Source organism: Bos taurus, chromosome 1 (genome assembly GCF_002263795.3).
Source record: "Bos taurus isolate L1 Dominette 01449 registration number 42190680 breed Hereford chromosome 1, ARS-UCD2.0, whole genome shotgun sequence".
Taxonomy (NCBI): domain Eukaryota; kingdom Metazoa; phylum Chordata; class Mammalia; order Artiodactyla; family Bovidae; genus Bos; species Bos taurus.
In genome coordinates, this window is record NC_037328.1 from 95,908,461 (window position 1) to 95,926,453 (window position 17,993).

At 39.5% G+C, this 17,993-nt stretch overlaps 1 protein-coding gene and 1 long non-coding RNA gene across 12 annotated transcripts in view; one reads left to right on the forward strand and one right to left on the reverse strand.

Moving 5' to 3' along the window:
* PLD1 (phospholipase D1) overlaps positions 1-17,993 on the forward strand; it is a 276,225-nt gene that overhangs the window by 221,081 nt on the left and 37,151 nt on the right. For 8 of the 11 annotated variants that reach the window (XM_015472492.3, XM_005201681.5, XM_005201682.5 and 5 more), the window contains one exon: positions 77-5,738. The exons of 2 other annotated variants lie outside the window; for them this stretch is intronic. In XM_015472492.3, the coding sequence (XP_015327978.1) occupies positions 77-301 (225 nt within the window). In that variant the 3' untranslated portion in view covers positions 302-5,738. 11 annotated transcript variants of the gene reach the window in all.
* Positions 3,734-17,993, reverse strand: part of LOC132345702 (uncharacterized) — a 40,397-nt gene continuing 26,137 nt past the window's right edge. The window contains exon 2 of the long non-coding RNA XR_009495176.1: positions 3,734-6,661. This is a non-coding gene — a long non-coding RNA (uncharacterized lncRNA). The remainder of the gene's footprint in view (positions 6,662-17,993) is intronic.

A 17,993-nucleotide genomic window follows, 5' to 3' on the forward strand; every position in this document is an offset into this window, starting at 1 on the left:
GAATGAGTATTTTCCAGAAAGGGGATATGCTCTTTTTTAAACTTATCACTCAGTTTCCTATTTGCATTTTAATCAGGTGTTCCGGTGCCTTCCCAATGATGAAGTACACAATTTAATTCAGCTGAGAGACTTTATAAGCAAGCCCATATTAGCAAAGGAGGATCCCATTAGAGCTGAGGAAGAACTGAAAAAGATCCGTGGGTTCTTGGTGCAATTCCCCTTTTATTTCTTGTCTGAAGAAAACCTACTGCCTTCTGTTGGAACCAAGGAAGCCATGGTGCCCATGGAGGTTTGGACTTAAGCATTATACTTGTTTGCAGCTCAGAGACTTCCACTCTGAAGAGTACACGTCACATTCTGACTTTCTGGAGACCTAACAGACAAAGCCAGACCCACAGCACACATCCACCCCTTGGACTGCAACACTTCGGGTTGACTTGGAAGGGCTACAGTCACACTGATGTAAGAGCGATGAACATCCGCATGGCCTTATAATTCCTCGTGCCTCTCCTTGTGAAAAAGGGACTGCGTTCTTAGGTAGCATATACCCAACAGCATCAACACATATTTCAATTCTGTGGTGTATATCAAAGTGCATTTTCTTTGCTAACAAGAATTTATCTGTAACTGATCTACATTGCCAAAAGTTGTCTGAACCTCCTTAGTCTCCTCTGACCCTCACACATGCAGCTGTTGTTTGCTGGACCTGCCTTCATCTTGTAATCCATACAGGCTCTGTTTTACAGAGTTTTTATTGCTAGAAGATGTTGTGATGCTGCTCTGAGATTCTTGAAGGTTCCATGGGATGCTCTGCCCATCTGGTCCTGGAGTCGTGGTGTGCACCCAACCAAGGATGTGGTCCTTCTTCCTTTCCAGTGACTGAAAGGGAGGACAGACCTTAATCTATACAGCAGCCCATGTTAGGTACTTTTGATAATATTGACAGTATGTATCTTGACATGACAGAGCAACAGGAAGGAATTAAATTTGGTTATTACAGCAGAGATTTCACTTTACCTCCAAAGCCACTGACAAGATGTATTCTTATGATAGGGCTCACCGGATCAGATTTGAAAACATGTGTAGGATATTGGATTACACAGCAACCCATAAAACTCGAAGACAGAGCATACAGCCTTCAGAAATCACCAACATGTTGGTGGGAATCAGATTCAGATAAGGAAAGAACATTTCTTACAGTCCTGTAAAATTTCCTGCCATCCTTAGCTGCTGGATTGATTGAAATTGGAGTTTCTACATTTCAAAATAAAACCAGCAAATACAACTTGTCTTTCAAGAGAATCAGGGGCTTCATAACTCATGCCAAGTGAATGAGTATGAGCCCAGCCTTATTTGACATTCAGCTCTCTAGCTATGCTACCTTCTAGAAGAAAAATTGATTGTAAAATACATGTACCATCTCTTGTATTACTAAATAAGCATTAACATTCCACTAGAGTTCCAAAGAGGTTAGGATTATTTATTAATTCACACTATCCTCATTTGTGAATTGTTCAGGAAATCCATTTCTCTTTTTTGGGTGTTAACATACCCTTTGATACCCCATAGCTCTAGTTTTATTAAGCAGAACCACTCTTACAACTTGAAGAACTAATGTGGGTTCCCAACAGGCCATAAAGTATGGTATAGATGGTGCTTCCCTGGTGACTCAGACAGTAAAGAATCTGCCTGCAATGCGTGAGAGCTGGGTTCCATGCCTGGGTCAGGAAGATCCACTAGAGAAGGGGATGGCAGCCCACTCCAGTGTTCTTGCCTGGAGAATCCCATGGACAGAGGAGCCTGGCAGACTATAGTCCACAGGGTCGCAAAGAGTAGGACACGACGGAGCGACTAACACTTTCACTTTCACACTTACACTGGGTGCAATAATTACACCTTTATGGGTTACCCAGACAGAATCTTGTCCAAAGAAGTGAGGACCCATGCCTGTTTCATAGAGCTGATGGTCCAGTGGAGAAGATTAAATAGGAACATAAAGCCAGTGAAACAGCATAGTCAGTTAGCAGGAAAGAGACAGTGTTACATACCCACAAGAGAGTTTTACAAATGAGGTGAGACTGTGTAACCAACAATGGAAATTAATATGCTTTTATGGTGGCCGGAGATGAAAAAATGGCTTCATTCTATAGCCATCACAAGTAAGACGTTTGCTATTTATGAAGTTTAGATTGGCATTTAAAGTGTTGAGTGTATGTGGAATACCTAAGGATTTCTTATATTTTCTTTTTAAACGTTCTTTTAATTGTAGAAGAGTCAAAAGACTGGCTCTTGAAAGGGCCCTTTCTCTTAAAAAAAAAAAAAAAGCACATAACACAACCTCTCCCCATTTTATAGCTGAGGAAACTGTTAGCTGATGGACCCTTGTTAGTTATGGACTAACAACCCTTGTTATTTGATGGACTCACTGAAGTTCACCCATTAGGACTAATGACATTGTTGCAGTCCACTGCTGGCCTCTCCTTTCACTCATCACTGCCCCACAATGAGGAGATGCAATAAATAGATTTCAGAAAGGATGTCTCTAAGCTATTTTGAACCCTGTGATCTTATGGACTTATGCGCTTGTCCATCTCCCTCAACTGGAATGGAAGCTCCATGGGGCAGGGACTTTCCTGTGTTTTATTCATATTGTTATCTCCAGAGCTTGAAACAGAGCCTGGTTCATAGGAGGTGCTCAGTACACGTTTGTTGGATGAATAAAGGAGATGAAGGAGAGAGCTAATGAAACGAAAACCTTATGGAGTCTCAGACAAGAAATCTTCCTGCTATTGCTAAAGAAACTGTTAGCAAGGTTCTTTTCTACTCAATCTTCTCAAAGGCAAGATGTTTATCTGCAAAGAGAAGGGCTACAAGATTTATTTGGGTAGATTTTATGGGAAATTCAGGGCCATAGTTCCTTGCTTTGCAGTGGCAGTTTACATAGCGCACCTTTCTGTAAAAATTGCATGGGCTGTGGACACAAGATGCATGACCTAATTACCCATCATTCTCTGGCACCATTACTACCTACTAGAAGTTCAAATACTTTAACATTGCAGTGTCTGATATAAACTTTAAAATGCAAGGGATTTAGCATCTTGAAAAACTATTATGAATCTGTACAACATTTTAAATTGACTATAATCTTTTGAAATTACAAAAGGTAATTACAGCCTTTAAGTACTGTACCTGAGATCCTGATAATCTGTGTGATAATTTTTGCTTTCAAGAAGGGAAAAAAAATCTGTGATTATAAGAAGTGAAAGGTAGAAAGTGGTCATGGCCTATTAAAGCTATTCATGCTGGCCAAGCTTAGTCATTGGAGGACACTCAGCACAGCAGGTCCGGCGCAGGCGTGTGCTCTGGAGCAAGTGTCCACTCGGTGACTCACCCTCCAATGGGACTGTCTTCTTTTTCAGCTGTAAAGCATCACAGAAGGGCTTGGAGAGCTGGTCATTAGATAATTGAGTGACATATTGTAAAACAAAACAATGATTTTATTTTAATAGCATCTTTGGAAAAAAACTTTATCTCTAGGTAATCAAAAATGTAAGCAGTTAATCTCTTATGTATTAATGGGAAAATGTAATATATTGTGAATTAACAGTCTTCCAGATGAAAACAGCAAGCCAGGAAATCTTTTTTAGCAGATGTAAGATAACAGGCAGAACAGGTTATGAAGACCCTGCACTTCTTTCTGCCTCTCCTCATTCCTTATTCCTTATGTCGCTGGTCCCATCCAGAGCCCTTCCTTATTATGGAAACCATTTTAGAGGACAAGAAAGAGCTTTCTGGGGAAAAAAGAAAAAAACCATGAGGCCTCTATAATAAATTTTCAGTTTAACTCGCACTTTCAAGTGACTGACAAAATATTACTATTTTTTAACAGAGGTAATTGTTCTTTTTAACATTTCTGATCTGATGTGGCACGTGAGCATTCCCAGATGCCTGTCACCCTCTGGAGAGGGGCTAAAGAGGACTCTTCATGTCTTCTCATCCCTCTGTATTCTCTCTTTATGAAATGAGCAAATGTTATGGGATTTTCAGTGTGCTTAGGAATACAATTTTATTCCCTTAGAAGATCCTCTGAGGTCAATTAATACTGACAATTTGGAGGTTTAAGATGAGTTTTACCAGGCATCAGTTCAGTTCAGTCGCTGAGTTGTGTCCGACTCTTTGTGACCCCATGGACTGCAGCATGCCAGGCCTCCCTGTCCATCACCAACTCCCTGAGTTTACCCAAATTCATGTCCATTGAGTCGGTGATGCCATCCAACCATCTCATCCTCCGTTGTTCCCTTCTCCTGCCTTCAGCCTTTTCCCAGCATCAGGGTCTTTTCAAATGAGTCAGTTCTTCGCATCAGGTGGCCAAATTACCAGGCATAGGCCTTAAGAAATTCTTGAATCTAGAAATTCACTGGAAAAGGAATTCACCATCTATCAAAAAGTTGCAAGTGAAGAATCAATGGATTTGCCTTATGTTTAGGGGAGGCAGATACCATCATAAATGCCTAATGGCATTTAATTCACATGTGACATATTACTAGGTTTGACTTCAGATTAGAAGGATTCATTAAAGGAACCAAAAATGCTGTGACTGAATTTATTATAGGTTATCTTAGTTTTTCCTTTATATCAGTTTTAAATTTTAACTTAAAAACAGAAAGTTAATCTAAAAAAATGAAAATTTGTCACACTAATCATTTTAAACTTTTACGTTTTAAAGTCAGAGACTGGGATGGCCGTCCAACCAAAATGTAGGCTTAAATATTCTTTTTTATCTCCAGCAACTCAATTGTTAACTTCATTCTAGATACATGCACTTAAGTGAATGTTGTCCTACTTCTGCTCAACACTGGGAAATATAACGTCATGTTCTCCTAAGGTATATTCCACTTGGCTTCATCACATAAAATGGTCTGGGTCAAAACTACTGATACTCTTCATCAGTCATTCTAAAAATTCATACTAGAGTATTGTAGTTGGAGCACATGTCTCTGACACAAAAACCAAATACGTATTGATGAACATTCACCCATTCAGAACATTCAGGTATTCTGGACAGAACTCAGGCACCTAGCTTCACCCTTATGACGGAGTTTGGCAAACTAAGACTGGGCCTCCTGTTTTTGTAAATAAAGTTTTACTTGATTGCAGCCATGTCCATGCCATGCAGCCATGTTTACATGCCGCATGACCAAATGATCTGCAAATCCAAACTACTTGCTATCCTTAAGAAATGTTTACTGATCCTTCCTCCAGAGAGCAGAGAATGTCCAGTTAGAATACCTCAACCAAACAGATTTGAGTGAGTTTTATTCTCTTCCATGAACAAGGTCTTCAACTCTTCCCTATCCCAGAGCCAACATTCTATAATAGAATAATGGTAACAAGGTCAAGTTCTTTCAGGAATGAAAAGTCATATGAGTTTTGGTTCTGAAAGAGTTATTGTCAACTCATGCAATCTCCTCCCAGCTGAGCACTCAATATGAAGCACTGTTGGTAATGTTTTTTAACTAAAGTGTTCAATGAGGATGGATAGACCTAACAGTTTGTATTCAGAATGAGAATTGTGAACTCAAGAAACTCAGTCTCCCTGGATTTTCCTTCTGTGAAGCCCTGGAAATGACACATGTATCCATTCTCTGCCTCACAGTCAGTGCTTTCGATGCCGATTCCCTTAACTGACTTTTAAAATGTAAATATTCATTAATTAAGCAATTAAAAGTGTGAAATCAGCCGTGTTCCTCTCTTTGAAAAGAAGATTCCTTCTTCTGCACATGAGGTTTTTAGAGCCAGTACGATGTAGGTCTGAGCTGGAGACAGAAGTGTGCACCCTGGAGCAGGTGTCAGAGCCCCAGCGTCCCCTGCCATTCCCAGTCCTTCTCACAAGCTTCATGCACGAGTCTCAGCAGCACCCAGAAAGAGAAAGAAACAGAAGCCCCCCTTTTGCCCCCTCCTCTTTCAATTACTACCTATTCCCTGAAAGGCGACCACTTTCCCCAGGTTTTAAACAGAGATTAGTTTTGCCTATTTTTGTACCACGCTGGCCTTTTCAACAAGAACACCCTCAGCCTTATCTCTACTAGGCGTCTTGCAAGCTCTCTTTGGCTTCCAGGGGACTGCTCACATTTGTAGACTCATCCTGGGCTCCTCTCTCTCCGTTTCACTTCTTCAGGGTCTGGCTTGTTCTTCCCATTCCACTCAGTGCTCAGGTGATCCAATGGCTTCCCTGCCATCTCTCTGCTCACCTGCAGGCCTGCTCTCCCTTCTAAGCTCCAGACACATTAGATGTCTGAGCAATAGCTATCTCTACTTCTCCACATGGGTCCGAGAGAGCGAGTAGAGAGGCAGAGAGAAACCCATCAGAGGCAAAGCCGCAGCGTGGAGACCTGCCCTCTGCAGCACAGGTGACCTCAGAGGTCGGGGGACAGCCTGTGTGGTGAGGCATCAACAGTGCCCCCTAGAATGGGCCTGTGGATTTGTTTTCATAATATAGTAATTCTTATTCTAGAAGCTTGTAATTTCTTTGAAGACAAGGGTCTTCTTTCTTCATACTTCATATAGGGCTTGTCACAATGAGTAGCACATTGCTCAGGTTATGTGGAAAGTGATTTGAAAGCTTTCTTTGCTCGTGGTATGTGAGATTCATCAGGCCAATCTGTAAAGAGGATGAGAACATAAAGAATTGAGTTGTTTTATGTTAGAATGGAGGGGTAAGAAGTAGATTTCTAAATTCCTCTTTATATTTACAAAGTCTCAATAACTTTTTAAAATACAGTTTGAGCTGTCATAATGGGAACTATAAACATCATCAAAATCACATTTGAAAGATTAAAGAAAATTCAATAGTTTTTCCAATGATATTTGGCTATTCACTTTCTAGACAGTAAGTAGGTGAAAAGGTGGGTTTAGAATTGCACCAGATAACTCAGTGGGTAAACATTTGCTGATTTACGAGAAACAAAAACAGGAACAGTACTTTTAAAAAGTCTTTTAACATAAAGACATTTTCTGAGCCTCTTTTTCATTACAAATCTTCATTCATAAGAACTTTTGCATTACAGTGCATTCCCTAGATAAAGAGAAGGGGACACTCAGGTGAAAGACAAAATCAGAGATTTTTCCCTCACATTTCACTTATCCCACTAAGACTTTCTCTTTAAGTTTTTATGGAAGTACAGCTGCTTTACAGCATTGTGTTAGTTTCGGTTCTACAACAAAGTGAATCAGCTCTATGTACACATATATGTCCTCTTTTTTGGATTTCCTTCCCATCATACTAAGATTTTTAAAATTTATGTTTTTATTGAATGAAATTCAATAAATTAAATTCTATAGTGCTTTACAAGTTTCAAAATTTCCATATACATGATTTCATATAATCCCATAATAAGCCCCCTTTTTTTAAATCCCCCATTCCTATTGCCCCTTCGTCCCCTCCCCACTGGTAACCCTTAGTTTGTTCTCTGTATCTGTGAGTCTACTTCTTTTTTGCTTTATTCACTAGTTTGTTGTATATTTTAGATTCCACATTAAGTGATAATACAGTATTTGTCTTTGTTGTCTGATTTATTTCACTTACCATAATACCTTCCAAGTCCATTCATGTGACTGCAAATGGAAAAATTTAAAGTCAGGAAGTTCCTGATTGGCTGGTTAAATTATCTTTCCCTCACCCTGCTAATTACCTGCTGTTATGCCCAGAACAGCCCAGCCCTGGATCATAGATGCCTTTTTGTTTGAAATTGGTGTGAGATGTCATTGTGTGCTACTCCTCTCTACACACTTTCATATGCTCTTTCTCTTGAAACTCTGGATTTTTTTTCCAGTTTTTTTTTTCCTTTAATTTTAAATCTCAACTTCTAGTACAGAAGATTGAGTAAATCGCATTCCTCAGTCCAGGGCCCATTAAGACTCCCTCTCTTGTTTAACTCATTTGTTACTTATTTTAATCTACACATTCCATTCATTTTCTCCTCCTTGCAGTGATCAGTATTAATCATTTTAATGTATTTTTGTGTATCTTTTTACTTGAATGTATTCTTGTAAAATGTGTATTCTTGTTTGAGGAATTTTTATTTACATAAATAATATTATTTCTGGGGAAGCACTAATTTTAATACCTAGGCGTGAAAAGCAGAGACATTACTTTGCCAACAAAGGTCTGTCTAGCTAAGGCTATGGTTTTTCCAGTGGTCATATATGGATGTGAGAGTTGGACTGTGAAGAAAGCTGAGTGTTGAAGAATTGATGCTTTTGAACTGTGGTGTTGGAGAAGACTCTTGAGAGTCCCTTGGACTGCAAGGAGATCCAACCAGTCCATTCTAAAGGAGATCAGCCCTGGGTGTTCTTTGGAAGGAATGATGCTAAAGCTGAAACTCCAGTACTTTGGCCACCTCATGCGAAGAGTTGACTCATTGGAAAAGACTCTGATGCTGGGAGGGCTTAGGGGCAGGAGGAGAAGGGGACGACAGAGGATGAGATGGCCGGATGGCATCACCGACTTGATGGACGTGAGTTTGAGTGAACTCCAGGAGTTGGTAATAGACAGGGAGGCCTGGCATGCTGCGGTTCATGGGGTCGCAAAGAGTCAGACACGACTGAGCGACTGAACTGAACTGACTGATGTTGATGTATGCAGGTCTGACCTCTTGCATTTAATCATGGAGCTTACTATTATGCAATCATCACATTTCATCCATCACTTTCCCACAAACTGACCCCAGGTTACCTCCAGCTACCCACCACCACATATATGCTGCAGTGAAAATCCTCATACCATAGGGCTGCTTGAGTAGCCTCACAATGTGGCAGCTAGCTTCCCTCAGAACGAGTGATCCAAGAGAAAACCAAGCAGAAAACACATGCCTTTTATGACCTAGTCTTGGAAGTCACAAACCACCATTACAACACTATCCTATTGATTACACCAGTTGGTGCTATTCAGAGTAGAAGACTAGAGATCTTCCTTGACTTATGATGTGGTTATGCCCCAATAAACCCGCTTTTAAATTGAAAATATTGTTAAATCGAAAATGTATTTAGTATACCTAACCTCCAAACACATTAGCCTAGCCTACCTTAAATGTACTCAGAACACTTACATTAGTCTATAGTTGGGCAAAATCAACTAACATAAAGCCTATTTCAAAATAAACTGTTGAATACCTCATGTAACTTATTGACTATTATACCAAAAATGGAAAACTTCTGTATGGTTGTACAGGTACACAATGGTTGTAATAGTGTCTGTTGTTTACCTTTGTGATTACACGGCTAACTGAAGCTATGGCCTTGCCACCACTATCCATTACCATAGAGTATTGCACTGCATGTTCTGAGCCTGAGAAAAGATGAAATTTTACATTTGAAGTATAGTTTCCATTGCATACTTATCCCTTCAAAAGTTTTAAGTCAAACCATTGTTAAGTCAGGGACCATATATATATACAGCATGAGTACTGGGAGGTGGAGTCATTGGGGTTATATTGGAGGCTCGACACCACAAACATCAACTATTATACTTCTTTTTTATTTATTTATTTTTAATTGAAGGATAATTGCATTACAGAATTTTGTTGTTTTCTGTCAAACATCAGCATGAATCAGCCATAGGTACACACATGTCCCCTCCCTCCCAAACTTTCCTCCTCATCCCACCCTTCCAGATTGTCACAGAGGCCCTGTTTGAGTTCCCTGAGTCATACAGCAAATTCCCACTGGCTATCTATTTTACATATGGTAATGTAACTTTCCATGTTACTCTCTCCATACATCTCACCCTCTCCCTCTTCCCCTCCTCCCATGACCATGGGTCTGTTCTCTGTCTGTTTCTCCCTTGCTGCCCTGAAAATAAATTCATCAGTACCATCTTTCTAGATTCCATATATATGTGTCAGTATATGATATTTATATTTTTCTTTCTCACTTACTTCACTCTGTATAATAGGCTCTAGGATTGTCCACCTCATTAGACCTGACTCAAATGTGTTCCTTTTTATGGCTGGGTATATGTACCACAACTTCTTTATCCATTCATCTGTTGAAGGGCATCTAGGTTGCTTCCATATTCTAGCTATTGTAAATAGTGCTGCAGTGAACATTGGGGTACATGTGTCTTTTTCAATTTTTATTTCCTCAGGGTATATACCTAGAAGTGGGATTGCTGGGTCATATAGTGGTTTTATTCCTAGTTTCTTAAGTAATCTCCATACCATCTTCCATAGTGGCTGTATCAATTTACGTTCCCACCAGCAATGCAAGAGGGTTCCCTTTTCTCCATACCCTTTCCAGCATTTGTTTGTAGACTGTAGACTTTTTGATGATGGCCATTCTGACTGGTATGAGGTGGTCTCTCGTAGTTTCGATTTGCATTTCTCTAATAATGAGCGATGTTGAGCATCTTTTCATGTGTCTGTTAGCCATCTGTATGTCTTCTTTGGAGAAATGACTGTTTAAGTCTTTTCCCCACTTTTTGATTGGGTAGTTTATTTTTCTGGTATTGAGTTGTATGAGCTGCTTGTTTATTTTGGAAAGTAATTCTTTGTCAGTTGTTTCCTTTGCTGTTATTTTCTCCCATTCTGAGAGTTGTCTGTAGTTTCCTTTGCTGTACAAAAGCTTTTAAGTTTAATTAGGTCCCACTTGTTTATTTTTGTTTTTATTTCCATTACTCTAGGAGGTGGGTCAAAGAGGCTCTTGCTTTGATTTATGTCATCGAGTGTTCTGCCTATGTTTTCCTCTAAAAGTTTTATAGTTTCTGGTTTTACATTTAGGTCTTTAATCCATTTTGAGTTTATGGAACAAGATAGAGAGCCCAGAGATAACCCCACGCACCAATGAGTACCTTATTTTTGACAAAGGAGGTAAGAGTATACAATGGGGCAAAGACAGCCTCTTCCATAAGTGGTGCTAGGAAAACTGGACAGATACATGTGAAAAAATGAGATTAGAACACTTCCTAATGCCATGTATTTCTATTTTTCCCCAGACTTCTTGTTTCCCAGATAGATATTTGGTTTTTCTCTGTTCTTTTCCTGAGTTGATTATCTGTGTGATAATTCTGCCACCTAGAAGATGTACATTACCTTCCCACACATGCAAGAATCCCGAAGCTTCTTGTATGTATATCCACACTGAGTTCTATTATAAGAATTGTCAAATGGTTGTCAAATGCCACTCATAAAAAGGAAAATGACACTAGGTTTACCCCTGAAAAAGGAGCCCCTTGCATTCAGGATCCCGAATTTCAAATCAGCCGTGGTATTTTTGTTGTTGTTAACTTAAGCCAACCTCGACTCTTCTTTCTATTGTTGTAAGCAGTGAGCCCTGTCTTACCTGATTTCATTTTTTAAAATGTATTTGCAAAATAACGTGTGTATTAGTAAGATACCTGGCCGTTTTTAGAAGTCAAAGAGGTATAGATGGCAGAAGCATTCTCTTTGATGCTTTCATAGGTCAGAGAAAGCTACAACAAATGCAGTGGTCTCTGAAAGGATGTTTTATTGCAAATAGAAAATGATCATTATTAACAACTCTGACATTATACTGCATGAAACATTTACATGTTAAGTATTCTTTCTGCTTCTGCTAGTCTGTGACCCTTGAATTTTTCACACATGAAGACATGGATGCATATCAAATAAAAGATTAAAGATCATGGATAATAGTAATACAATGGGGAACCAAATGTTCATGTTTCATTAGGAAAAATAAAAAGAAAGAGAGAAACTTACCACTGCCATTTTTTTATTTATTGACGCAAAAATGCTGTTCAGTACAAATGTAGCCCTTACCATCCAAAGTGAGATACAGATGAGTATTGAGAGTCTGAGGGGAAAGCAAAGGCCTTGAGAGTTTCTCCCATCACATAGACCAGTGAAATAAATTATTGAACCATACCTGAGCCCAAAAGCAAACTACTTCGATTTAATTCTCCGCCCTTCATTCTTATGCTAAGATAAGCATATGATGGACCATTAACAGCCTCCTATGGGAAACCTGCCTCTGGTGGAGATTATTTGTGATAACTCTGCTACCTAGAAGATGTACATTACCTTCCTGCAGTTGCAGAAATCCTGAGTGGGTGCTCAGGATCCCTGTGTCTGACCTAAGAGATGCAAGTCAAGGCACCACCAATTTATCCCCTTCCCTGATGTCACCAAAACCGGTATACTTCAAGCAAGACTAATAGACTTGTGTGTGTGCCTTGCTTGATCTCTCTGGAGATTTATAGTTAAGAATAGAAATTAGGAGGAATCAAAGATAGATAGTAACTAATTGAACATCCATCATAAGCAAAGCTTCTGATTTCACTGTTGAAGGTAAGACTTGTAGTAAAGAATACACAAGTCAATCAATGAAAGTGCCTAAAAATTGTAAAAGGCCATAAATAATATAAAGCATGTACCTAGGGCCAGAAATAGATTCAGGGTTGCTGCTTTGGACCTGGCATTTCCAGACAGCATGTACTATACCCGAGTACCCTGAATTTTCTATGGTAAATGTGTCTCTTCTACTGTATAGCAAGGAGTCTGGGCAAGGAAAAAGTTTGGTCCTGAGATGATATGGAGTGAATATGTGCGTATCTTCTCCATTGACTATGCTACTATTCATTCACCACTTCAGGGCCTTCCTTCATCAGATCACACCAGGGACATATAACAGATATTGACCAGGTAAACCTACAGAAGGACCATATAAGACCAAAAAAGGTCCTCCCTTCTCCAAAGAACTTTAAATATTTCCAGGTATGCTCTCAGAATAGGTGCTCATCAGATCAGAGCAGCTGTCATTTGTTTGCATTTCCTGGAGCAGAGAACTGAGAGATTAAATGACATGGGTAAAGACGCTTACTCCTTGGAAGAAAAGTTATGACCAACCTAGAGAGCATATTCAAAAGCAGAGACATTACTTTGCCAACAAAGGTCCATCTAGTCAAGGCTATGGTTTTTCCAGTGGTCATGTATGGATGTGAGAGTTGGACTGTGAAGAAAGCTGAGTGTTGAAGAATTGATGCTTTTGAACTGTGGTGTTGGAGAAGACTTTTGAGAGTCCCTTGGACTGCAAGGAGATCCAACCAGTCCATTCTGAAGGAGATCAGCCCTGAGATTTCTTTGGAAGGAATGATGCTAAAGCTGAAATTCCAGTACTTTGGCCACCTCATGCCAAGAGTTGACTCATTGGAAAAGATTCTGATGCTGGGAGGGCTTAGGGGCAGGAGGAGAAGGGGACGACAGAGGATGAGATGGGTGGATGGCATCGCTGACTCGATGGACATGAGTCTGAGTGAACTCTGGGAGTTGGTGATGGACAGGGTGGCCTGGCGTGCTGTGATTCATGGTGTCACAAAGAGTCGGACACGACTGAGCGACTGAACTGAACTGAAACTGAACTGAAGGTCTAAACAGGGCTTCTCTGTGACTCAGATGGTAAGTGCTCCGCCTGCAATTCAGGAGACATGGGTTTGATCCCTGGGTCAGGGAAGATCCCCTGGAGAAGGAAATGGCAACCACACAAGTATTCTTGCCTGGAAAATCCCATGGAAAGAGGAGCCTGGTGGGATACAGTCCATGGTGTCACAAGAGTTGGACATAACTTAGTGACTAAACCCTCACCACCAGTATTCCCTAGGTGGAAATAACAAATTTTGTTCAGCCATTCTGTTCAGCCATTCATCGACTGACATACATTTGGGTTTTTGACATCTGTTATTTTTATGAATAAGGCTGCTATAAACACTTGCCCACAAGTTTCGGTGTGGACATATGTTTTCATTTCTCTTAGATCCATATGTGGAAGTGAAATTGCTGGATCATAAAGTAACTCTTTTACTTTGGGGGGAACTACCAGGCTGTTTTTCATTTCTGTCACCATGTATGATGGTTCAATATCCTCACCAACACTTGTTTCTATCTGATATTTTTATTATAGTCATCCTGGTTGGTGTGGAGTAGCATCTCCTTGGGGTTTTCATTTGCCTTGTCCTGATGGCTAATGATGTAAGGAGTATTTTCACGTGCTCTTTGGCCATTTGCTTATCTTCTTTGGAGAAATGTCTACTCAGATCCTTTGCCCCTTTTTTATTGGTTTGTCTTTTTGATATTAAGTTTAAGAACTCTTTACATAATCTGTACAGAAGTTCCTTGTTAGATATACGATTTTCAGATATTTTCTCCTATTATGTGCTCTGTCTTTTCACTTTGTTCCTAGTATCTTTTATAGCCCAGAACTTTCAATTTTGAAGAAGTCCAATTTATCTTTTTGTTTTTGTTGCTTACGCTTTTGGTGATGTATCTGAGAATCTGTTGCTAAATCCAAGGTCACAAAAACTAACCCTGATGTTTTCTTCCAAGAGTTTTATGATTTTGACTTTTATATTTAGGTCTTTGATCAATTTAGGGTTAATTTTTTAATATAGTGTGAAGTAAGAGTTCACCTTCATTCTTTTATATGTGACTATCCTGTTGTTTCAGCAGCATTTATTGAAAACACTATTCTTTCCCATTTGAACGGTTTTCACATCTATGCTAAAAATTAATTGCCATAGATACATGTGTTTATTTAGACTTTCAGTTTTATTTTGTAAACATACATGCCTATACTTAGTGCCAGAATCTGACTGCCAATGCAGAAGATGTGAGTTGATCCATAAGTTGGGAAGTTCCCCTCGAGAAGGAAATGGCAACCCACTCACTCGAATATTCTTGCCTGGGAAATTCCATGGACAGAGGAGACTGGTGGGCTACAGTCCTTGGTGTCACAAAAGTATCACAGTATCACAGTCTTGATTACTCTTGCTTTGTAGTAGGTTTTGAAATTACCAAGTGTATGTCCTCCAATTTGTTGTGCTTTTCCAAGATCATATTGGCTATTCGGGATGCCTTGTGCTTCCATACAGATTTTAGTATCAGCTTGTCAACTTCTTGTGAAGAACCAGCTGGTATTATGATATAGATTGAATTGATCAATTTGAGAGTATTGCCATATTAACAATATTATGTCTTCTGAACCATGAACAAGGGATGTCTAAATCCCATTTATTTAGATGACCTTTAATTTCTTTCAGCAGTGTTTTATAGTCTTTAGTGCCTCTGTTAGGTACCTCTTTTGTTAAATTTTATAATGAATACTTTTTTTAAAATATATATTTCTTATGCATACTTGTTCTCAAGTATGGATATACTTACACTAAAAAATTATACCTTTGTTTATCTGAAATTCAAATTTAATTGATCATTCTGTGTTTTACTTGGCAATCCTACTTTAAAAGTGACCAAACATAGAATGAAGCATATGCGCTGTGAAGGGCATCTGAGTATTCAGAGACTGGAAGAGAAAGTTAATTAGGTCTATATAAAAGCAAATATTTAGCTCCTAGGAGGATATAACAATTAATTAGCATAATCTATTTTATCTCGAGATGTTATTCTACTTTAAACTTCACTCTGAAATATGTGCTTTGAAGAAGAAAGTAAACATTTTGAAAATAATTTCCATTAATCTGAACTTAAAAAAATATTTCAGTATCAGGCTTCAAGGCAGTAAACCCTGAACCACGTCTATTAATCTCAGCAAAGTCACCTGTATTTTCCCATAGACAGAAACTTTTCATGCCCATGAAGACTATGTGATACAGATGTGATGTGGTGATATAGTTACACCCTTGAGCTCTTACTAGAATTGTTTCATGTTGGAGAAATTATTTTTTCATCCTGATATTTAATAAGAAATAACTCTTTCTGTCAGAGTTCTGATCCAAACTTTAATCCCCTCCCCTTGTGTGTGGAGTGGACCTGGGACTTGCTTCTAGTGAGTAGACTATGGCAAAGGTGACCACATGGACTGCAGCCTTGTCTAACTCAATGAAGCTATGAGCCATGCCGTGTAGGGCCACCAAGACAGACGGGTCATGGTGGAGAGTTCTTACAAAACGTGGTCCACTGGAGAAGGAAATCACAAACCACTTCAGTAGTCTTGCCTTGAGAACCTCATGAACAGTATGAAAAGGCAAAAAGTTACAACACTGAAAATGAACTCCCCAGGTCAGTAGGTGCCCAATATGCTACTGGAGATCAGTGGAGAAATAACTCCAAAAAGAATGAAGGGATGGAGCCAAAGCAAAAACAACACCCAGTTGTGGAGGTGACTGGTGATAGAAGCAAAGTCTGATGTTGTAAAGAGCAGTATTGCATAGGAACCTGGAATGTTAGGTCCATGAATCAAGGCAAATTGGAAGTGGTCAAACAGGAGATGGCAAGAGTGAACATCGATATTTTAGGAATCAGCGAACTAAAATGGACTGGGATGGGTGAATTTAACTCAGATGACCATTATATCTACTAGTGTGGGCAGGAATCCCTTAGAAGAAATGGAGTAGCCATCATAGTCAACAAGAGTCCGAAATGCAATACTTGGATGCAATCTCAAAAATGACAGAATGATCTCTATTCGTTTCCAAGGCAAACCATTCAATATCACGGTAATCCAAGTCTATGCCCTGACCAGTAATGCTGCAGAAACTAAAGTTGAATGGTTCTATGAAGACCTACAAGATCTTCTAGAACTAACACCCAAAAAAGATGTGCTTTTCATTATAGGGGACTGTAATGCAAAAGTAGGAAGTCAAGAAATACCTGGAGTTACAGGCAAATTTGGCCTTGAAGTACAAAATGAAGCAGGGCAAAGTCTAATAGAGTTTTGCCAAGAAAACACACTGGTCATAGCAAACACCCTCTTCCAACAACACAAGAGAAGACTCTGCACAAGGACATCACCAGATTGTCAATAGTGAAATCAGACTGATTATATTCTTTGCAGCCAAAGATGGAGAAGCTCTATATAGTCAGCAAAAACAAGATCGGGAGCTGACTGTGGCTCAGATCATGAACTCCTTATTGCCAAATTCAGACTTAAATTGAAGAAAGTAGGGAAAACCACTAGACCATTCAGGTACGACCTGAATCAAATCCCTTATAATTATACAGTGAAAGTGAGAAATAGATTACAGGGATTAGATCTGATAGACAGAGTGCCTGAAGAACTATGGGTGGAGGTTCATGACATTGTACAGGAGGCAGGAATCAAGACCATCCCCACCCCCCGACCCCAGAAAAAATGCAAAAAGGCAAATGGTTGTCTGAGGAGGCCTTAAAAATAGTTGTGAAAAGAAGAGAAGTGAAAGGCAAAGGAGAAAAGGAAAGATATACCCATTTGAATGCAGAGTTCCAAAGAATAGCAAGGAGAGATAAGAAAGCCTTCCTAGGTGATCAGTACAAAGAAATAGAGGAAAACAATGGAATGGGAAAGACTAGAGATCACTTCAAGAAAATTAGAGATACCAAGGGAACATTTCATGAAAGATGGGCACAATAAAGGACAGAAATGGTATGGACCTAACAGAAGCAGAAGATATTAAGAGGTGGCAAGAATACACAGAGGAATGTACAAAAAAGATCTTCATGACCCAAATAATCACGATCGTGTGATCCCTCACCTAGAGCCAGACATCCTGGAATGTGAAGTCAAGTGGGCTTTAGGAAGCATCACTACAAAGCTAGTGAAGGTGATGGGATTCCAGTTGAGCTATTTCAGATCTTAAAAGATGATGCTGTGGAAGTGCTGCACTTAATATGTCCGCAAATTTGCAAAGCTCAGCAGTGGCCACGGGAATGGAAAAGTTCAGTTTTCATTCCAATCCCAAAGGAAGGCAATGGCAAAGAATGCTCAAACTACTGCACAATTGCACTCATCTCACACGCTAGTAAAGTAATGCTCAAAATTCTCCAAGCCAGGCTTCAACAGTATGTGAACCGTGAACTTCCAGATGTTCAAGCTGGATTTAGAAAAGGCAGAGGAAACAGATACCAAATTGCCAACATCTGTTGGATCATCAAAAAAGCAAGAGAGTTCCAGAAACATCTACTTCTGCTTTATTGACTATGCCAAAGCCTTTGACTGTGTGGATCACAACAAACTGTGGAAAATTTTTCAAG